The 23859-nt window shown below is 36.8% G+C and overlaps 1 protein-coding gene across 2 annotated transcripts in view; it reads right to left on the reverse strand.

The window, feature by feature from the left end:
• Nucleotides 1–15: 15 nt before the first annotated feature.
• Nucleotides 16–23859, reverse strand: part of TMLHE (trimethyllysine hydroxylase, epsilon) — a 30885-nt gene continuing 7041 nt past the window's right edge. Inside the window, exons 2-6 of one of the 2 annotated variants that reach the window (XM_026451225.1) lie at nt 22269–22420; nt 11127–11303; nt 6740–7019; nt 4894–5013; nt 16–1225 (exon numbers count right to left, since the gene is read on the reverse strand). In XM_026451225.1, coding sequence (XP_026307010.1) covers nt 985–1225; nt 4894–5013; nt 6740–7019; nt 11127–11303; nt 22269–22296 — 846 coding nt within the window. In that variant the 5' untranslated portion in view covers nt 22297–22420 and the 3' untranslated portion in view covers nt 16–984. The remainder of the gene's footprint in view (nt 1226–4893; nt 5014–6739; nt 7020–11126; nt 11304–22268; nt 22421–23859) is intronic. The other variant, XM_026451224.1, reaches the window with a different exon arrangement.

A 23859-nucleotide genomic window follows, 5' to 3' on the forward strand; every position in this document is an offset into this window, starting at 1 on the left:
AAAAAAAAAGCATAGTAAAAAGCTTGGCTGCAAGAAGCAAAATAATTGGCTCCAGAAACCCAAAGTAGTTTGGTATAGCTAGGGCAGAATGTATGGAAAACATGAATCATATGCTAGAAGAGGAAGAAGGGATCAGCTCATACAGAACCTTAAAAGCCATAAGGAAGGACTCTAGTCTTTCTCTGAAAGACACTGGGGAGGTTTAGAAGGATCTTAAAATGGGAGCAAAAGATAAGACTTGTATTTCAGAAAGAATGTTCTAGCTACAGCATGAGAAATTAATAGAAGAGGGCTCATGGTGGAAGCAAGGACATCAGTTATAACTTTAGCCATGGGACAGAAGAGTAGTCTCACTGCAAGAAGAGGCATTGTAGATAGAAAGCAGGGGATAGTTGGAGAAAAGAGGTTGAGCTGATAAGACTGGTTATGTAATATAAGGGAGAGGGAAAAATTAAATATGATGTTTATGGCTTGGGAAACTTAGTGGATGGTGGTGCCATTCAATGAAAATGGGAAAACAAGTGGAGAAGTAGGTTTAAAATGAGTAGAAGTGATGAGTTCAGGTTTGAATATGATATGTTTTATATTCTACAAAATATGCAAGTTGTGATAACAGTAGTCAATTGAACACACTGGTGAAGAGCTTTGCATAAATCTGGGCTAGAGACATAAATGTTGTTGGGTAACCTAGCTGTTTGGTCACTGAGGATAATTTAATAACTGTTTTTCATTTTAATAACGTTTCATTTAAAAAATACTACCTCTAATATTTGACCCCACCTCCAAAATAAACCTAGTATTCTTTGGTTGATGGCTATTTATTACTCCATGGGAATTATAAGAAGAATACAAACTGTTTGATAATAAAAAGCTATGGAATAGCAAGATTAAAATGTAGCAGATATAAGAATCTTAGGGATTTTTGTTACATTAGAAGGCTAACCTTTGGCAAACATATCACAATTGGGGATAGTTCTTTGATACTTACCTGATCAAATACAGCTCTTTATTCCATGGGTAGATATTTAACACTGGCCCAACCCCAATCATGTGGTTGTGACATTCTCCAACATCTTCAATATATTCATGCTTCAATGGCACTTTACTGAGGAGTTCAAATTCCTCAGGTGCCTTTTGAAGTACCTGTTCTGCTGCATAGAATCCATCTACTAGCAGTGTCCTGCCACCAGTTCCCTCATGTTTAAGACAATGAAACACTTGAATGCTAAAGAGAGAAAAGAAAATTCTTCTGTTCAGTGGAAGAGAGAACATATCAAAATTCTAGAAATTATATATAAAATGATTACTGAACCTACTTATCCTTTTCTTTTCATTTCCTAATTGGAAATCTCATTTCCTAATTGTTTTCCCCTCATAGGCAGTTGTACTTTTTTGTGTTTTGAAATATTAATGCCACTAGAGGTTTCTTCTAAACATATCTAACATATATTGAAGCTTATATGTGCTGGGCCCTGGGAATACAGGCATGAATAATATATAACCTATATTTTCAAGAAGCTCATAGTCTAGTAAGAAGAGATAAAGTAAATAAATACCAAATAAAATATGATAGGTACTATAATAAAGTTGCATACAAGATATAGTGGGGTCATAAACAAAGGAGCGATCTGTTCTAGTGGGGTGTTGTATAAAGAAATGTTTTGGAGAATGGAAATTGTTTTGACTAATCTTAAAGAATGAGCAAGAATTGGAGAAGAAGGAGATTGAGATGAGGAGAAGGCATTCCAGGCAGAGAGAAAGCATGACCAAAGATACCAATGTAAAACAAGGTATATTTAAGGAAGAGAGTAAGAAGTTCCTATTGGCATAGCACAGAGTACCACAAAATGATTTTAAACTGTGAAACTCTACGACCATATCAATATTTTAAAGAGTCCATTATGTTGATAGTGTGGAACATGGACTGGTGAGAAGCAGTGTGACAAAAAAACTTGGAAGACAACTTGAATAACTGAAATAGTAAAGAAAAATATTGAGAGCTTGAACTCAGAAAGGGGCATTATAGAGAAGAAGACACGCCTGAGAGATACTGAGGTAGAAGTAGCAGAATTTGATAACTGAAGGACAGGCAAGAATCTTGAATAACTCCAGGTTTCTCACTTGGGCACCTGAAAAATGATAATGTTGTTCACTAAGACCGAGATTACAGGCAAATATGCTATTGAATGATAATGAGGAAGTATGAGAGGTTGAGGAAGGAGTCCAGTTTAGAGGCATGTTAGAACAGCTAATCATATATGTCGGAATATGTTAACAGGGAAAGGTAAGGTGACTATTAATTGACCGGAAAACTAAGGTAGAATTTTCAAATTAATGAGGGGAAATAAAATTAATAGTAATTTAGTCAAATAAGCAAAACTAAGAAAAAGTAAACAGCAAATTAAAATAAGAAATAAACAAAAAGATGGAGTAAAATCAAGGACAATCTAATATAATATAAATACAATTAAAAAGAGAAAGGTAAGCCTGGCTATATTGAAATTTCTGTGAAACTTCTAGGTCAGGGTTTTTTAGTTACCAGTTAAGATGTTTAAGGAAGAGAGGTGGATTTTGTTACAAGTGATAGCTAAAGCCAAGAGCATGGAAGAGGTCATTTGGGGAGATCATTTCAGGTAAGAAAAGAGGGATAAGGAGAAAACCTTGAGGAAGGATAATATTTAGGAAATAGACAAAAGAAGTCAGCAAAGGAGGCTGAGGAAAAATGGTCAGATATATAGGAGGGAAACTAGGAAAGAAGGAATATTTAAGAAACTTAGTAGTGGTTAAGAGTATGTCTCAGGGGTCAAGTAAGATGACAGTACACACTGGATATCACAATTAGTTAGTTGCTGGTGATGTTAGAGACAGTAACTTTAATTGTGGTAAGGGGTGGGTTGGGAAAACTAGATGCCTATGGGTTTGAGTAAATGGGAAGTGAGAATGAAAATATATTGAATGTAGTTATTATTCTTTTAATAATCTTAGCCATGAAGTGGAAGAGAAAAATATGGCTGTAGCTAGACAGAGGTAGAGTCCAAGGAAGTACAAAAATAGAGAATTAAGATATGGGAGGCTGATAGGAAGGAGTCAATAGGTATGGAAAGGCTGAAGATAGAGGAGAGAGAAATCCCCAGGAAGCTGGAAAGGATGAGATCCAGAGCAAAGGTAGCTTTAGAGGGAGCAAAGCATATAACAATGAAGATGGTGATTAAAATGAATAAAATAATGAAAATTATACCTAATATTTATTAAACACTTAGTTTGTGTCAGGCAGTATGATCATATACTTTAATTCCTTAGCAATGCTAATGGATAGGTTTTATTACTAGTCCCATTTTACAGATGAGGAAACTGAAGCACAGAGAAATTAAGTTACTTGTCCAAGATCACAAATTTAATACATGTTCAGGCTGGGATGCAAATCTGGGTCTGGCTGATGACATAGCCTGAACTCTTAACTGCTATTACCACACTGCTAATCTACTTGGTCCTTGCCATTGATTACAAACAATTAAATTGAAGCCACCAACAGTTGTTTATCTCTGGTGTTGGTCATAAAGGGAAGAGCTAGTCAGTATTTGAACCTCAACCCCTGTACAGCTGCTTCTTATCCCATTTCCTCTTTTTTCCTTCTGTATCCACTAGAATGAGGATGCAGGGCTGTTGATCTCTCCATATATTGATAACATTGAGCAGGATATCTAAAAGCTGCTTTGTTCTTCCTTCCCTGAATCAAACATTCTTAAGTTACAAACCCTTAAAGGAAATCAGTGTAACCATGAGCAATTGCATATTATCATCCTCATATAGTCTCCATAAATCTACGTGCACTCATTTTACTCATATCTTTGTGTCTCAGGCTTATCATCTATATTCAGAAGTGAGATCAACAACAACAGAATAACCACAGAGGTGCCTCTACTGAGGAGCAAATGGTAGGAAAATTGAGTATAGTATGTATCATCTTTGGCTCAAAAGCATCTTATTCCATGTGAAAAACTTATTCTTCCATCATTCCTCCTCTCCAACTTCTTGTAAATCAGATTCAAATTCTTCTTAATGTCATACTCAAAGCAGCATACTCAAAGTGTTTGCATGACGACACTTCTCCAATATGTTAATAACTAAATGCAAGAAATCTGTACAAATTTCAAAACTAATGGTTAGGCAATACTTTTTTGGGGGATAATTTATAATTACCTTGAAAAATGTAAAATTACATTTTAATAATTAACAAAATTAGGACTCCATTTATATAGTAAGATGAATTTTCAATCACTTAAAAATATTTTATTCCTAGGAGTCTGATATAGTTTGGATATTTATCCCCACCAAAATCTCATGTTGAATTGTAATCTCCAATGCTGGAAGTAGGGCCTGGTGGGAAGTGTTTGGGTCGATAGAGGTGGATCCCTCATGGCTTGGTGCTGTCTTCAGATAGTGAGTGAGTTCCTGTGACAGCTGGCTGTTTAAAAGTGTGTGGCACCTCCTCCATGACTCTCTCTCACTTGCTCCTGTTTTTGCCATGTGAACTGTTTGCTCCCCACTCACTTTCCACCATGATTGGAAGTTCCCTGAGGCCTTCCCAGAAGAAGATGCTGTTATGCTTTCTGTATAGCTTGCAGAACCATGAGACAATTAAATCTCTTTTTTTAATAAATTACTCAGTCTCGCGTATTTATTTATAGCAATGCAAGAATGGCCTAATACAGAATCTAAAAACTGAGTTAAGGTATTTCAAAGTGATCATGTTTCTAGGGGAAGAGAAAGAAAGTCATACAAATCCCCAGCAGCAGATATGATCTTGGTTCAAATAGAATGGAAAATAATTAAGAAACCACTCAAGACTATCACATATAAAGACTTTACACTGTAAAAATCTAATCCACCTACCCACAGGGCTCTTGAAAATAGGTAGTGTCAGTGTGCCGATCCAGAGCTAGCTTGGTGTATGCAGTGTCGCCTCTGGAGAAGTCTGAAGTGAAATACCACATCCTCCCATAAATGGTTTCTCTGTTAGATGAAATAAAGAAAGACCTGTTAGCTATTTGAAATGTTCATTCTTGTCTTTCAAAACTCTTTCCAATACTTCTTTAGTTACTCACAAATAACAATAGATTTTTTTGGTTCCAGAATTTCATCCATAAGGTGAAAATAACAGTTGAACACGCTAGTCTTGACAATTCTGTCACTTATTAACATTCTAGAAAATTGGGGAGAAAACTGTGGAAGCATAATATTGTATTATGAAAGCTTAGAGAATTATCCCACTCTGATTATGTGCCCAGTTTTCATAGCCTTCATAAATTCAAGGTTCTTTTCTATGCTCACCTTTCTTTCACAGAAAAAGATGATGTAGCTGCTTCTAGAAGTGATTTTTTTAACTTTATTTACTATTTTTATAGCTGTTGTCTTTCATTAGTACCATTTTTTCAACAATGGTGGTCATTTCCTAGTATTTTGTATAATCCAATTTGCAAGGATGATTGAAGAGTTCTCATATTCTTTATAAGACACAGAAGTGATTAATGTAGATCCTTACTCATCTTTTGGACATGGAGGAGTTAAGGAAAAGAGAACAGGATAGTTTCTGTTAGCAAGTATTTGGTGAGACTTGCTGTACCATTGTTGTTGTGCCTCTCCTTGAAGTATATATCATATATTTTGATTTTGTAATTATTTTCCTGGTGGGCTCAAATCTGAGTAAAGGTCACTTTAATTCTTTAGCTTTCAAAGTTCATCTTATTTTCTGAACCCTTGAAATTCAAATAGGAAATGCTCTTCCTTTTGAACTATCATCCCTAAAGCTGTCTCAATTTATTGCTTACCAGCACAGTTTCTTTCACTTGAAATTTCTCAAACTGTGATTCAAACTGAGGGCTCACAGATGCTGTTAATTATGCTCTACCAGCACAGGGCAGAAGATCCAGCATATTATCTACTACAAAATGAGCTATATCTGGATCTTATTAAGTAAAAGGAAAGTACCAATTATAATAAAGTAGGTTGACATCACACTTAATACTATAGAAGATTAATCTATATACCACCCAGAAGTGTGGAATGGTAATGAAAAGAACAATGTATTTAAGATTAGGAAACCTGGACTATTTGAATTCAAGTTCTATTGTTTACTAGTAGAGCACTCCTGGGCAAGACACTTGGTATATTTGAATGTCAGTGCCTCATCAGCAAAACGGGGACAAAAGACACTGATCAGGATTACTAATAATGCATGGGAATGTGCTGGCTGAATGCTATATAGCCTTCTAAGGCAGTGTTATTAACAATCAGTCTCTGAATCAAGCCATAGGAATCACAGAAGGTCAAATTGAACAGATGAGAAAATAGAGGACATTGGGGGTCGGGTGTGTGTGTGTGTAATGGACATGCCTATGGTCACACAACTACTTGATGGTAGAACTCAGACTACTATCCAGTTCTCCTTACAGTCAGTGTTTTTTTCCAGTGTACAATAATACCTGTCACTTGGGATCACTGGGTTAGAAACATATTACCAACGACTCTGTAGTCATCATTATATTTTACACATAAGTGTATTTAGAGATTAGAAATCCAGACTTCAAATAAAGCACTGCAAGTGGGAGTCCCCTTATTCATGCTACAAAATATTCTGGATTGAAAACGAGGGTGACCATACCTGTTACATTTATTTATTGGTGCTCATGCTCTGGAAATTAATTATAGTACTATGGATTTTAGGAAAGAAATGAATTACCTGATTAAGCTGATCCTTTCTGCCAACTTCTCTGTGTGCTCTTGAGTGGGAGGGACATTTTCTACAAATGCAATTCCATAGAGCAGAAAGTTTTGCAGAAATTTCTTCAGTCCCTCGTTGGTTTCTAAGAAGCTCTGGCAATCTACATATGGAACTTGGGCTTGCTGGTAGATTTCAGCATTCCATAGTATTCTAGGCTGGATGACTTTTTGTTTCTGCCCTTCATAGCTGTTTTTCACCAGCCAATTCAAATCATATTTAGTCACATGACCATCTGGCCCTTTTAAGGGGAAAAATAAAAGGCACTAAAATAATAATTACAAATAATGTCAATATTTGTAATTGGTTACAAATTATAATTGGTTACAACTAGTTAAGAATCTTTTTCTTAGCAATCAGTTATCCAGTACTATATTGTTTATGAAACCAAATTAAAATGAGTGCCTAGAATGTTTCTGAGACAGAAATATGTGTGGTTTGAGTGGTATGCATGAATAAATGAATGAACAAATAAATCTTCCCAGAGGCTAAATAAATTTACAGAATTATAGTTACATAGTAAAAGACCTTCTGGAAAATTCATCAAGTCATCAAAGAATGATAATCCGAGTAGGCTTTTACAAACCTACTTGGCACTCTCTCCCCTTGCCCCCATCCCTGTCTTCCATCTGTATAGGAACTCAGAATGTTTGAGGTAGAAGGGGCTAATCTTCATTTTACAGACAGAGAAAAAGTCAGTGACTCACTCAAGATCACACAACTAAGTACTATAGGCGGTACTAGAACCCTAACTTCCTGCTGCTAGAAGTTCAGTACTGCCTTCCTCTTCTACATGATATAGGACATTGCTGTCTAATTATATGACATCAACACAATACAGTAAAATGACTTTGTAAGTGGCTTCACCTGCTGTGCACCCCTACCCCAAAAAAGTTGAAAACCAACCCCAAAATGCTTTAGAAAATCTTCAGGATAAGCAAAGGAAGCAGCAGAAGGAGTGAAAGGCTATGTTGACAACTTGTCTCTCCTTTTTACTTGTCTCTCTCTTTTCCTCCCTCCCCTTGATAAAAAAAAGTATCACACTTTGGATAATTTGGAAAGCATAAAAAAGTATAGGGAAATTAAAAGTCACCATGTTTATCGTTCTATCACCCAGATGAAACTATGATTGATATCCTGGCATCATTCCTTCCAGTTTTTCTATATATTCTCCTATTTTATGTAATTTATATATATATAAATATAGTTTATGTAATTTACATATATATAAAATTTGGGACTCTGCCATTGTCGCTTAACATTTTAACAATTTTTAAAATTAAATTTTATCATTTTAAAAATTCAACCCTCATTAAAATTAATTTTTAAAGCTTACAAAATGTACACTACCAAGATTTACCTAACCGATCTATTCTTCTGCGTATGTAATTTATTTTAAAAATTTTCCTATTATTTATTAGTGATGATCTTTAACCATATTTCTAATAATTTAGAAATAGAATGTGTATTACATTTCTTAAAAGTTTGTATCTTTGTATTTAGAAATTTCAAAGATATAAACTTTTAAGAGTTCTGATACACATAATCAAATTACTTTCTAGCAAGTCTACTTATCTTCATTCCTTCCAACAGCATATATTGTGTCCATCAAAATGGAGTATTCTTATACTTAAAATATATTTTTTTCTAATTTGGTAACTAAAGTAGAACTGCTATCTTGTAATAATTTTAACTTATTTGCTTACTAATAAGGCTAATAAGAATACTTTTTATATTTGTTAGACATCTATGTTTCTTTAATGCAGGGGCTACCAAACTATGGTTTATGAGTCAAATCTGGTGCTTGGTTTTGTAATGCCTGTTTCAGAACACATCTGTCCATTTTGTTACATATTGTTTATAGCTCCATTCACTCACATAGCCCACAAAGTTTAAAAATATTTACCATCTGGCTCTTTACAGAAAATGTTTGCTGACTCCTGCTTTAATGATTTGTCCGTTCAGTCCTTTCTCACATTTTTCTATTGGAATACTTGTACTTTTCTTACAATTTAGCAATAGCACCTTACATATTAAGGATTTTTAGTCTTTGGCATACATTTTGCTAATATTTTGCCTGTTTTTAAATAAACCTTTCTATGGCATTTTTTTCTATTGTACATAAATTAGTAGTCAATGCATGCATTGTAAGCATGTTTTTCCTCCACTGCTTTTTCTTTTAACTTTTTTATTTGGAGATAATAGATTCATAGGATGTTGAAAAGAAATGTGTAGGAAAGTCCCATGAGCTCCTCCCCAAGCCTTCCTTGATGTTAACATGTTATATAGCCACACTACAATACCCAAACCAAGAAAGTGGTATTGGTACAATCCATTGGGCTTATTCAGATTTAACCAGTTAAACATATGTTCATTTGTGTGCATAGCTCTTTGCAGTGTAATTACATGTGTAACTTTGTGTAACCACCACCATAATCAAGATACTCAACCATGACTCCTTCGTGTTACCCTTTTATAGCTACATCTGCCACCTCCTACCCCTGCATCTCTAACTCCTGGCAACCAATCATCTGTTCTCTATAATTATGTTATTTCATGACTGTTACATAAATGAAATCATGCAGATTGGCTTTTTCACTTCAGTATAATTTAACTGAGGTTCTTCCAAGTTATGTGTCATTAGTTCGTTCCTTTTCATTGCTGAGTAGCATTTTATTATATGGATGGTTTGTTTAACCATTCAACCATTGGGTAGTTTCCAGTTCTTGGTTGTTACAAATAAGGCTGATGTGAACATTAATGTACAGGGTTTTATGTGAACATAAGTTTTCATTTCTTTGGGATAAATGCCCAGAAGTGTGATTTCTGGGTTGCATGTTTGGTTTTTTTGTAAGAAATTACCAAACTGTTTTCTAGAGTGTACCATTTTACATTCCTATAAGCAATGTATGAGTGATAGAATTTCTCTGCATCTTCTCTAGTATTTGGTGTAGTTGCTGTTTTTTAATTTAGTCATTCTGATAGGTATGTAGTGCAATCTCATTGTGATATTAACTTTCATTTCTCTAACAGCTAATAATGTTGAACATCTTTTCATGCGTTTATTTGCCATCTGTACATCCTATTCAGGAAAATGTCTGAGCATATCTTTTATCCATTTTTAAATTGTATTGCTTGTTTTCTATGCTGAGTTTTAAGAGTTTAGTCCTAGTGCAAGTCAGGACCTTAAGATGTTCTCATATGTTCTTTTCTTGAACTTTTATAGGTTTATGTTTTACATTTACATCCACAATCTACTATGAGTTGGTTTTTATATAAGGTGTGAGACTTGGGTTGAGGTTCTTTTATTTTTTTCATTATGGACATCCAATTGCTGTGGCACCAATTATTGAAAAGACTATCTTTCCTCCATTGAATGGCTTTTGCACTTTTGCCAAAGATAAGTTGACTATATTTCTGTGGATCTATTTCTGGGTTCTCTATTCTATTCCATTGATCTATGTATCTGTCCCTCCACCAATACCACATTGTCTTGATTACTGCAGTCTTAACATCAGGAAGTGATTTCTTCCCACTTAACTCTTCATTTTAAAAATTGTGTTGGCTTTCCTAGGGCCTGTATATTTCTATTTAAATTTTAGAGCAAGCTTGTTTATAATTATTTAAAAATCTTGCTTATATTTTGACAGGAATTACATTAAGACTATAGATCAATTTGGAGAAAACTGACATCATTACTATGTTGAGTCTTCTAATCCTTTGATTTCTTTCATCAGCATTTAATAATTTTTATAATATAGATCCTATACATATTTTGTTAGATTATACCTAAATATTTAAATTTATTTGAAGCTACTGAAATGGTCATTTTTCATTTCAGTTTCTGCATGTTTAAGTATATAGAAATATGATTGATTTTTGTCTGTTGATCTTGTGTCCTGTGATCTTACTGAACTTATTTATTAGTTTTCATGGTTTTATTACAGATTACTTGAGGTAGTCTATGTTAGGCTATCATGTGTCTGCAAATAAAGAGTTTTGTGTACGGATTTTATTAATTTTTCTTGACTTACTGTAATATAATTTCCAGTACTATGATAAATAAGAGTGGTGAGAGTGGATGTTAAATAATAGTGGTAAGACTGGGCATCCTTGCCATGTTCCCTGTCTTAGAGGGAAAGCATTCAGTCTCACCATTAAGTATAATGTTAGCTGTGGATTGTAACAATTTTATATGAAGAAAAAAAGTTTCAAAAAATCTTTCCAAAACAAGAAAAAAAGAAAAATAACTATTAACCTATTTTTGAAAGGAACAAACCATTTTCCACAAAATAATTGTCCTTCAGAAGAGTACCCCCAAAGAAGATCAAGTCTCCTGTCCACTCACAAGTAAAGAAGAGTGTGGTCTCATCCAGACGAATGTTCTTTGGCTTGATACATAAATCCACACTGGCAGTATCCAGGCTGCGCTGATGAGTCTTAGAGTTGTAGCACGATGCTGAGCGGCAGTGGTCTCGAAGCCAGACATAATCAAAGCGCATCACGGTATTAGCATATTTCAGCTCTAGGGAAAAGATCACGTTCATCAGAAATCAGCATCCAGAAAACTTCCTTCTAAAAGTCTTCTACCAAGAAATAAGCAAGAGCAATAAGGGTTGAGGGGAGGGACTTGCCCCTTACCAGATATTAAAATATACTGTAGAACTTCTATAATTAAAATGGTGTAATGTTGTATTTAAATAGATAAAATGATGGAAGAGTATAAAAAGCCCAGAAATATACCCAAATGCATATGGAAATCTGATATGTAATAAAGTGACAGCAAAAGTCATTGAGGAAAAGATAAATTTTTAAATAAATGGTGTTGGGACAACTAGATAGAACTTGGGAAAAGATAAATTTGTGTCTATATGTCATGTTGTCAGAAGGTCATCAAGATAAACTCAAAATATATAAGTACTAAATTTAGAATATGAAACCATTCAAGTATCAAAAGAAGGAAGTATAAGTGTGTAGAGGATATATAGGAGGTGATATGGTTTGGCTCTCTGTCCCCACTCAAATCTTATGTTGAATTATAATCCCCAATGTTAGGGGAGGGACCTAGTGGGAGGTGATCGGATCATGGGGGCGAATTCCCCTTTGCTGTTCTCCTGAAAGTGACTGAGCTCTCACAAGATCTGGTTGTTTAAAAGTGTGTAGCACTTCCGCCTTCACTTTCTCCTGCTTTGCCATGATAAGATGTGCTTGCTTCCCCTCACCTTCCACCATGATTGTAAGTTTCCTGAGGCCTCCCAGCCATGCTTCCTGCACAGCCTGCAGAACTGTGAGTCAATTAAACCTCTTTTCTTCATAAAGTACCCAGTTTCAGGTAGTTCTTTACAGCCATGTGAGAACAAACAAACACAGAAAATTGTTACCAGAGAAGTGGGGCATTGCTATAAAGATACATGAAAATGTGGAAGCAACTTTGGAACTGGGTAACAGGCAGAGATTGGAACAGTTTGGAGGGCTCAGAAGAAGACAGAAAGGTGAGGGAAAGTTAGGAACTTCCTAGAGACTTCTTGAATAGTTTTGACCAAAATGCTGATAGCGATGTGAACAGTGAAGTCCATACTGAGGTGGTCTTAGATGGCGATGAGGAACTTATTGGGAACTGGAGTAATGGTCACTCTCGCTATGCTTTATCAGAGACTGGCAGCATTGTGGCCCTGCTCTAGGGATTTGTGGAACTTTCAACTTGAGAGAGATGATTTAGGGTATCTGGCAGAAGAAATGTCTAATCAGCAAAGTGTTCAAGATGTGGCCTGGCTGCTTCTAACAGTGTATGCTCATATGCATTTGCAAAGAGATGGTCTGAAATCGGAACTTATAGTTAAAAGGAAAACAGTATAAAAGGTTGGAAAATTTGCAGTGAGACCATGTGGTGGGAAACAAACCATTTTCTGGAAGGAATTCAAGGCTGCAGAAATTCCCATAAGCAAAGAGAAGCCAAATGTTAATATCAAGACAATGGGGGGGAAATGTCTCCAGGGCATGTCAGAGACCTTTGCAGCAGCCCCTCCCATTACAGGCCCTGAGGTCAAGAGGGAAGAAAGAGTTTTGTGGGCCAGGCCTAGGGCCCTACTGCTCTATGTAGCCTTGGGACACGGCCCCCATGTCCCTTGGCTCTATGTCTCAGCTGCTTCAGCTCTAGCCATGGCTAAAAGGGACCAAGGAACAGTTTGGGCCATTGCTTCAGAGGATGCAAGCCCCAAGCCTTGGTGGCTTCCATGTGTTATTGGGCCTATGGGTTCCCAGAAGACACGAGTTGAGGCTTGGGAGCCTCTGCATAGATTTCAGAGGATGGATGGAAATGCCTGGATATCCAGGCAGAAGTCTACTGCAGGGGCAGAGCCCTCATGAAGAACCTCTCCTAGGGCAGTGTGGAGGAGAAATGTGGGGTTGGAGGCCCCACACAGAGTCCCCACTAGGGCACTGCCTAGTGGAACTATGAGAAGAGGGCCACCGTCCTCCAGACCCCAGAATGGTAGATCCACCAATAACTTGCACTGTGCACCTGGAAAAGCCACAGCCACTCAATGCCAGCCTGTGAAAGCACTCCCAGATGCTGTACCCTGCAAAGCCAGAGGGGCATAGCTGCCCAAGGCCATGGGAACCCACCCCTTGAATCAGCATGCCCTGGATGTGAGACATGGTATCAAAGGAGATTATTTTGGAGCTTTAAGATTTAATGACTGCCCTGTTGGGTTTTGAACTTTCATGGGGCCTGTAGCCCCTTGGCTTTGGCCAATTTCTCCCATTTGGAATGGGAGCATTTACCCAATGCCTGTACCCTCATTGTATCTTGGAAGTAACAAACTTGTTTTTGATTTTACAAGCTTATAGGTGGAAGAGACTTGCCTTGTCTCAGATGAGACTTTGAACTTGAACTTCTGAGTTAGTGCTGGAGTGAGTTAAGACTTTAGGAGACTGTTGGAAGGTGTGATTGGTTTTGAAATGTGAAAAGACATAAGATTTGGGAGGGGCTAGGAGTGAAATGGTGGAATGATATGGTTTGTCTCTGTGTCCCCACCCAAATCTCATGTTGAATTGTAATCCCCAATGTTGGGGGAGGGACCTGGTGGGAGGTGATTGGATCATCGGGGCAAATTCCCCCCTTGCTGCTTTCATGATAGTGAGTTCTCATGAGATCTGGTTGTTTAAAAGTGTGTAGCACTTCCCCCTTTGCTGTCTCTCTCCCCTGCTCCACCATGGTAAGACATGCTTGCTTCCCCTTTACCTTCTACCAAGATTTTAAGTTTCCTGAGGCCTCCTAGCCATGCTTCCTGTACAGCCTATGGAACTGTGAGTTAATTAAATTTCTTTTCTTCATAAATTAACCATTCTCTGGGAGTTCTTTATGGCAGTGTGAGAACAGACTAATACAGAAGGTCCTTGTACTATTTTAGCAACTAACCTTCTGTTAATTTGAAGTTATAGCAAAATAAAAAAATTACAAAAAAACAAAGACTTTCTATACATTAGGTTACTCATTTAGAAAAGGTAAATAAAAGTGTGTGACCCAATTTACAAAAGAAAAGAAAAAATAAGTTATGTCTTCATATAATTCAAAAAAATAAATTTCTGATAGATTAAAGTACAAAAAATTAAAACTGTGAAACATTAAATGTTGACAACCTTGAGGTAAGAAAGGTTGTTTTAATATGACACAAAAGCATAGAGATAAATTTGTCTATATTAAAATAAATACCTTCTGTTCTGCAAACAATATAAAAGCAAAGTTAAAAGACAAGTAACAGGAAAAAATACTTGAAACATAAAAGGATTAATATCCAGCATATAGAATAAACCTCTGAGATCATTAAAGATAAAAACCTAACAGAAAAATAGGTGAAGGATATCAATAAGGAAAGTCACCAGAAGTGACCAGTATACATATGAACTGCCCCCAGTCTTGTTAATAATCAAAGAAATGGATATTTAAACCAAAATGTGATACCATTTTATACCAATCAGAGCAACAAAAATTTTAAAGGTTGATTAAAATGTGTTTTAAAGGATGTGGGGAAAAATGCATACTTGCAAACATTGGTAGTAGGAGTAAATATTGTTAAAGTTATACTATATGGCAATCAGCAAGTTTCTATGAAAATAATTTAAAATGTGCATATTTGATCTAGAAATTCACCTCTCAGTATTTATCTTTTTTACTCTTGTACTTTATTTATTTTATCTTTTAATATTTTTTTATTTCAATAGCTTCTGGGGCTCAAGTGGTTTTTGGTTACATGGATGAACTGTATATTGACGAAGTCAGAGATTTCAGTGCACCCATCACCTGAGTAGTAGTGTACACTGAAACTGATATGTAGTTTTTTTATTCCTTATCCCCCTCCTTCCTTCTCCCCTTCTGAGTCTCCAATATCCATTATACCACTCTGTATGCCTTTACATAACATAGCTTAGCTCCCACTTATAAGTAAGAACATACTGTATTTGGTTTTTTATTCCTGAGTTACTTCACTTAGAATAATGGTCTCAAGCTCCATCCAAGTTGCCGCAAAATACATTATTTCATTCTTTTTTTATGGCTGAGTAGTATTCCATGGTGTATATATACATTTTCTTTATCCACTTATTGGTTGATGGGTACTGAGGTCGGTTCCAAATCTTTGCCATTGTAAATTGTGCTGTGATGAACATACACATACAGGTGTCTTTTTGATATAATGACTTCTTTTCCTCTGGGCAAATAGTAGTTCACCTCGCAGTATTTATCTTATAGAAAGTGTCACACATGTGGAGCAGCATATAAGGATATTCATAATAGTGATGGTTATAATAGTAAAAATAATTAGAAAAAAGATTAAATGTCTATCAGTGGGGAAGTGGAAAAATCGCTGAATAAACTGTAGTTTATCCACATTTTAAGATATTAAGCAACAGTTTTTAAAAACTGCTATACCTGTACCTCTCACATTCACTTTCATTGGTATTATCATTCTCATTTTAAGGAAAACTAATTAAAGCTCAGAGATGCTAAGTAACTTTGTAAGAATATAATCATTAGGTGGTAGAGCTAGGACATGAACCCAAGTCGTGCAACCCCACAGCCTAGTACGCTAATGTGTCTCAAAGTACAGCCTTGGGAGTCTGGAGGTGAGACTTCTTTTAGAAAAACACAATGAGGAGCTTGGCAAATTCTCTCCCCCAAAAGTATTGATAAAACTGGCCAAATTTTAAAAAGAACCATTTTAAGACTCTGGAAATTGTCCAAAGGTATACAGCAAATTGAGAAGTATTTATTCTATTTTTAATTTCTTTAGTAACCTTCATACTGTTTCCCATAATTGCTACACCAATCTACATTCCCACCAACAATGTACAAAAGTTCCTTTTTCTCCACACCCTTGCCAACACCTGTTATCTCTTGTCTTTTTGATAATAGGTATTCTAATGGGTGTCAGGTGGTAGTTTTGATTTGTATTTATCTTATAATTAGCGATGTTGAGCATCTTATCATATAGGTGTTGGTCATTTGTATGTCTTCTTTGGGGAAATGTCTATTCAGATTCATTGACCATTTTTTAATTGGGTTATGTGTTCTGTTGCTATTGAGTTGTATGAATTATTTATAAATTTTTGGATATTAATCCCTTATCACAAATACAGTTTGCAAATATTTTTTTCCTAATCCCCAGGATATCTTTTCATTTTTTTGATTGTTTTCCTTTGCTGTGCATAAGCTGGTTAGTTTGATGTTGTCTCATTTATTTATTTTGGTTTTATTTGGCTCATGGTTCTGCAGGCTGTACAGAAAGCATAGTGCTGGCATCTGCTTCTGGTGAGGGCCTCAGGAAGCTCATAATCATGGCAGAAGGTGAAGGGGAGCTAGCATGACACATAGTGAGAGAGGGAGCGAGAAAGAGGGAAGAAGTGCCAGGCTCTTTTAAACAATTGGATCTTGTCTTAACTCATTACTGAGGGGCAGGCACCAAGCCATTCATGAGGGATTTGCCCTCATGACCCAAATAACTCCCATCAGGCCCCATTTCCAACATTGGAGATCACATTTCAACATGAGATTTGGAGGAGACAAACATCCAAACCATATTACTTGTAAATAGCTCAAACTTTGAGTGTATGCCTCAAACAACACACAGATCCTCTGGCAAAGAGTGGAAGCCTTATTAGATTAAGTTTTTTAAGCATAACCTCTGATCAATAGTTGGCTGGCCTCTAAACTACATCAGGAATTCTCAACCTGATGCTTCAAGTAGGCCTATGGACATCTGGGCCAGATAGTCTTTTTGTCACCAGGTGGCAGCAGCGTCTTCCTCTCCAGTTGTGACAACAAAAAATGTCTCCAGACAATGCCAAAGGTCCCCTGGGGGGCAAAATAGACCCCAATTGAGAGCCACTGGGCTATGGTGATCCCAGTGCAATGCTTAGGAAACCACAGTTAAAAATAAAAATAAGATGTAAAAATAAAACCTGATCAGAGACATCAGTGGCTACACACTGCAGGGGACAAAGACTCCACAGAATTACCACAGACAACAAAAAAATACACAAAACAAACAAATACACAAAATACAAACAAATACACAAAAATATGCAACAATTACTCTGGGGACGTCAGAACTCAGTTTCCACAAAATGTTATCTAAAATGTTCCAGATTTTCAACAACAAGAAAAGATCATGAGATATGTATAGAAACAGAAGGGTTACCTACACACAGAAAAAAACCCTCTGAGAATATTACAGAAAATCCTATTGCCTAAGTCAAACATGCAGATAGAAGGAAACTTATCTTCTGCAGAAAATGTCTTTCCCTTCTAATAGTCTTGAGCTTTACAGGAGAGAAGCAGAATGGACTATTGGGGCGTCAACTCCATGTACCCGTATTATTTCCTCATTATAAGCCAACACTTGTCTGTGATGGCAGGTATGCCTTATACAAGTGCTTTCAAAGTATACCCCAACTGGATGCTTGAAAATCCATAGCTACTGAACTTAATTGAAAGACTGTCTGATACAACTGATACTCTGAAATAGGGCTATTCATTTGGTGGTGCCCAACAGTTGGAGTGCTTGTCCTAGGGTGTGTGGAATAATATGCAAAATTTGTGTGTGTGTGTGTGTGTGTGTGTGTGTGTGTGTGTGTAGAATTTCTCTAGGGTCTATAACCTAAAAATATTGAGAACCCTTTCCTTACAGTGACAAAAGTGAGTACCACTAACCCTTATTCAGTTTGGTCATTGCAGTGAGATGATGCACAGTTCAACAAACTATAGCTTGTGGGTCAAGTACAGTGTGTGACCTATTTTGTTTGGCTTGCAAGATAAAAAATGGATTTTACACTTTAAAAGTGTAATAAAACAAAAACAAAACAAAGAAAATCACTTTAATGGTTAACTCTACATGTCAATTTGACTGGACCATGGGTTGCCCAGATAAGGGGCTAAACGTTAATTCTGGGTGTATCTGTGAGAGTGTTTCTGGAAGAAATTAGCTTTTAAATCAATAAACTGAGTAGAGTACATTGCCTTCTGCAATGCGGGGATAATTCTGTCTGCCTGCTTGAGCTGGGATATTGGTCTTTTCCTGTTCTTGGACTGAAATTTACATCATCAACCTTCCATTTTAGGCCTTTGAACTTCGACTAGAACTTAGATTGGTTCTCCTGGTTCTATTTTAAAAATATTTTTATTATACTTTAAGTTCTAGGGTACATGTGCACAACGTGCAGGTTTGTTACATCTGTATACGTGTGCCATGTTGTTTCTCTGGAGAATACTGACTAATATAGATATTGGTACTGAGAAGTAGGGTACTGCTGTAAGAAATACCTAAAATTGTGGAAGTAGCTGTGGAAATGAGTAATGGGGGAGACGCTGTAAGAGTTTTGAGGTATATACTAGAAAAAAGCCTAGATTACTGTGAAGGGATTGCTAATGGTATTTCTGGTAAGAGGTCAGAAAAAAAAGAGGACAGCTGGAGAGAAAGCCTCCATGTTCCTAGAGAATATAAATAATTGTAAACAGAATGCTGGTACAAATATGACTGGTAAAGGCCATTCTGATGAGGTCTCAGATGGAAAAGAGGAACATGCTACTGGACAATGGAAAAAAAAGTGACACTTTTTATAAAGTGGCAAAAAAACTTAGCTGCAAAGTGATGAGAGAGCAGTTGGTTCCTTCTGACTGCTTATAGTAAAATGTGAGAGATAAATGAATTGAAGAAGGAACTGTTAAACAAAAAGGAACCAGGACTTAAGAGATTTAGAAAACTCTCAGTTTATCCATATTGCAAAGAAGGAAAAAGTATGTTTGAAAGGGAATACTAAGGGTGTGGCTGATCCACATTTGATAAGGAGACAAGTGTGTGCATGAACCATGGTCCTAGTCAGCCATCTCAACAGAAGCCATAAACAGAGATGGGATTATACCAGCAGAAAAACTGTCAGCTGGGACCAAAAAGAACAGAGAAAATGGGACAAAATTGAGAGAGTTGCGCATATGCTATTTATTCCTCAAGAAAAGGGAAGAGTGAGGCTAAAGGCAATTTAGAGATCATCAGGGCGCCATTCCCACCACAGGCCCAAGGGGCAGGGCTAGTTCATCCTCAGTTTCAAAAGGCGCAGTCACCTCAAAGAGTCTCAAGGGCAGGGCTGCTGCTAAATTTGGGGCTTAGCTGGGACCCATCACTTTTTCCTTCCTTCTCATTTCTCCCCCGTCCCTGCCCTTTTTTTTTTTTTTTTTTTTTTTTTTTTTTTTGAGACAGAGTCTCGCTCTGTCGCCTAGGCTAGAGTGCAGTGGTATGATCTCAGCTTACTGCAGCCTCTGCCTCCTGGGTTCAAGTGATTCTCCTGCCTCCACCTCCCTGGTAGCTAGGACTATAGGTGCCCACCACCACGCCCAGCTAATTTTTGTATTTTTAGTAGAAACGAGGTTTTGCTGTGTTGGTCAGGCTGGTCTTGAACTCCTGACCTCAAGTGATCCGCCTGCCCGTCAGCCATCCAAAGTGCTGGTATTACAGACATGAGCCACCTGGCACCCGGCCTTATTTCTCTCTTTTTGGAATGGGAATGTCTCTATTGTGCCTGTCCCACCATCCTATTTTGGAAGCACATACTTATCTGGTTTCACAGGAGAAGAAATTTTGCCTCAGGATAAATTGTACCTCAAGTCTCACCCATATCTAATTTAGATGAGATTTAGTTGAGACTTTGGAATTTTCATCTTTAGAGTGGATGCTGGAATGAGTTAAGACTTGGGGTTGTTGGGATGGAATGTATGTATTTTATGTGAGAAGAATATGAATTTGGGGAATCTAGGGGTGGAATGTAATAGACTGAATTGAGTCTCCCCTAAGTCCATATGTTAAAGCTCTAATCCCCAATGTGATGGTATCTGGAGATGGAGACTTTAGGAGATAATTAGGCCATGAGGGTAGATTCCTAATGATGGTATTAGTGCTCTTATAACAGGGGACAAGATGGAGCCCTTTATCTCTCCACCATGTGAAGATACAGCAAGAAGGCAGAAGGCAGCCATCTGGAAGCCAGGAAGAGAGTCCTCACCAGAACTTGACTATGCTGGTGCCCTGATGTTGGATTTCATAGTCTCCAGAACTGTGAGAAATAAATGTCTGTTGTTTAAGACACCTAGGCTATGGTATTTTATTAAAGCAGCCTGAGCCAACTAAGACAACCATGGGACAGAGATTGTACATGGCCCCAGAAAAGCCTAAAATATTTACTATCTGGCTGTGTTAGTCAGTTCAGGCTGCTATAACAAAATTACAATAGACTGGGTAGCTTAAACAACAGATATTTATTTCTCACTGTCTGGAAGCTGGGAAGTCTAAGATGAGGGTTCCAGGCCATTTGGTTCCTGGTGAGGGCCTTCTTCTCAGTTTGCAGATGGCTACCTTGTTGCTATATCCTCAAATGATAGAGAGAGAATGTGCTCTCTCTTACAATGGCACTAATTCCATCATGAGGACTCCACCCTAATAACCTAATTAGCTCCCAAAGGTTCCATCTTCAAGTACCATCACACTGGGAGTTAGGGCTTCAACATATAAATTTGTAGAAAACACATTCAGTCCATAGCATTGGTCCTTTACAGATAAAAGTCTGCTGACCTCTGAGATAATCTGTAGCACAAACTCTTTTGTTCATCCTCTCCTCCACTTCTAGTGAGTTGGCAAGAGTAGCTAATACTACCACCTTAATAGCATTTGAAACCTAACTAACACCTATCTCCATTTAAGCACCCTATATCAGTCAAAATACTCTTTCCAATGAAATTTAGCTTAGAATCTCTTAAGTAGTTCCCCATTACAATAGGGTAAAGACCAATCTCCTCAAGATTGCCTACAAGGGTCTGTCTGCACAATGTGGCCCCGGCTAACCTCTGTAGCCTCTTTTATCAACCCTTCTTTGCACTTGACATAGCAGTCCATGTAGGCCAATATGACATATTCTCCGTAGCCCAACTCTTGTACATATAGTTCCCTCTAACTGAAACATTCTTATTCATTGCCTCACCCCTCTTCCCCTGCCTAGTTCATATTCAATACTCATGACTTAGCTTAGTAGTAGTGCCCTGCAGGCAGTCATTCATAACTCTCCAGGTTGGATTAAACACCTTTCCTCTTTGTTCTTACAGCACCCTATGCATTGCCTAAAAGAATTTCTCATGTTGTCTTATGCTTGTTTATCATTGCCACAAGACTGTGAGTATCTTGAGGATAGGGAATGTGTCTTCTTCATCTCTGCATGCTTTGCACTTAGGACAATGTCTGAATCCTGGTAGGTATACATTAAATGTTTATTGAATAAATCAATGGTAAATCAAGCAGTGGTGCAGCTGCCTTACTGGTAACTCCAATACAGGCCACATATCTACAAATGATCTTCTCCTGCTCTACTAGATACCTAGTAATCCTGACTATATGCTATATTCCATTTTCAGGTTAAGAGTTGCTAGTTATCTAAGCAGTATAGTAGTGGAATAAACTACTGTGTGGCTAGACTTGCCTTTTAGTAGGCTTCAATATATCCCTTCATTTTAGTTAAGTTGGTATGCTTACTGTCCTTTTGCTGACTGGAGTCCATTCTTGCCTTTTCATTTGTAATTTTTCTCCTTGAAATCACAGGAGAAATTAATTAAAGGACCATCTGATTAAATGACTACCTTCTCCTTCAAAATATAGCTAAAAATTCATTTATTCAAGGCAGCTTCTTTGAATAATCTATTTCCTCTTTGAAATTAAATATTTGGTAGGTATCAGCTCAATTTACATTTGTGTCTGGCATAAGCTAATTATGCTTCTCATATTTATTTACTTATTTTATTCATTTCAGGGACTCTACATCTTACACTAAGAAAGGGAATCTTCCATCTTTGGTTCTCTAACAGTTCTCAGCTCAGTTAATAAAATTAACACTCAGCAAATGCTTATTAATTAGATCTTATCAAAATTTTAATACAGAAAAGAAACTTGAAACTCACCTTGATTCATCTTTTTTATAACCCACATTTAATCAATCACCAAGGTCTGTTGATTCCACTTCCTAAATCTTTCTGAAATACATATAACGTCTCCATTTACACTCCTTTCTCCTGACACATTCAGGTATTCATCATCTATAGACAGTGGGATTCTATAAAAGGATTTTAAAAATCAAGGTAGTAAAATCAGATTGTAGTTTAGAAAGAGCACTCTAGTTTCAGGATGGATAATGGATCATCAGGAGAGCAAGACAAGGCTGCAGTAATCCTGTTAAGATAGTTACCTCCTTGCTTCTCAATGTTGTTTTTGGACCACTTTTTCTACCTCCTTCCTCTAAAACCCAAGCTTCTTTGAAGATCATGCTTTCTTAATTATTCTAATCAAATACCTCTTGAGTCACTGTCCATTTTTAATGAAGACCAGTTTACTGTTGTCTACTTTACCCTTTCCCTGTCATCCTTGGCAACTTCATTATCATTAATTACAGTACTCCCAACATTTTCATTTAAAACATTCCATACTCTAGCCACCTCTTATTACCATTCCAGTTCAATTATTCTGGCACTCCTCACTACAATAATCCTTCCACCCCATAAAGAGCTCCAATCCATTGACCCTAAGCTCCTTTTCACTCTCTGTCATCTTGTTTCCTTTAATGTCCTCACTTCCCTCCTTACAGAGCCCATATTCCATGGTCCATCATTTTAATCAATTCCTTGCAAACAGTCTTAACTTCCTTGTCCCCTCTCTCTGTGCCATACTTCCCTGACAAAGCCCCGACCATGATAAACTCAAATTCCTACTTCCTATGCAGCCAAACAGCTGAACATTGCTGGAGAAAAATTTTTCTTTTATGTTTTATTTTTTTAATTGATGAATAATGTGTGTTGTTATCTTGTAAACATGATGTTTTAAAGTATATATACATTTTGGAATGGCTAAATCTAACCAATTAATAAATGGAACACTTCACATAGTTATTATCTTTGTGGTGCTAATATGTAACGTCAACTCTGTTTTTTTTTTAATTATACTTTAAGTTCTAGGGTACATATGCACAACGTGCAGGTTTGTTACATATGTATACTTGTGCCATGTTGGTGTGCTGCACCCAAGAATACAGTATCATCATTAACTATAGTCATTTTGCAATAAGATAGATCTCTTGAAATTTATTCCTCCTACCTAACTCTAATTATGTATCCTCTGACCAACATGTCTCCATCTTCCCTCCCCATAATCACCCTAGCTTCTGATAACCACCATTCTACTCACTTCTATGAGATCAAATTTTTTAGATTCCACATATGAGTGAGATAATGCAGTATTTGTCTTCCTGTGCCTGGCTTATTTCCTTTAACATAAATTCCTCCAGGCTCATTCATGTTGCTGTAAATGACAGGATTTGATTCTTTTTATGGCTGAGTAGTATTACATTGTGTATGTATACTTCACTTTCTTCATCTATTCATCCATTGATGGACACTTACGATGGAGAAAATTTTAAAAACTGCACTATCTAGTATCATTTTAAACTCATCATGAAAAATCTCAAATTAGTACTCAATATAGCCAAACAATTCTTGCATA

This window comes from Piliocolobus tephrosceles, chromosome 12 (genome assembly GCF_002776525.5).
Source record: "Piliocolobus tephrosceles isolate RC106 chromosome 12, ASM277652v3, whole genome shotgun sequence".
Taxonomy (NCBI): domain Eukaryota; kingdom Metazoa; phylum Chordata; class Mammalia; order Primates; family Cercopithecidae; genus Piliocolobus; species Piliocolobus tephrosceles.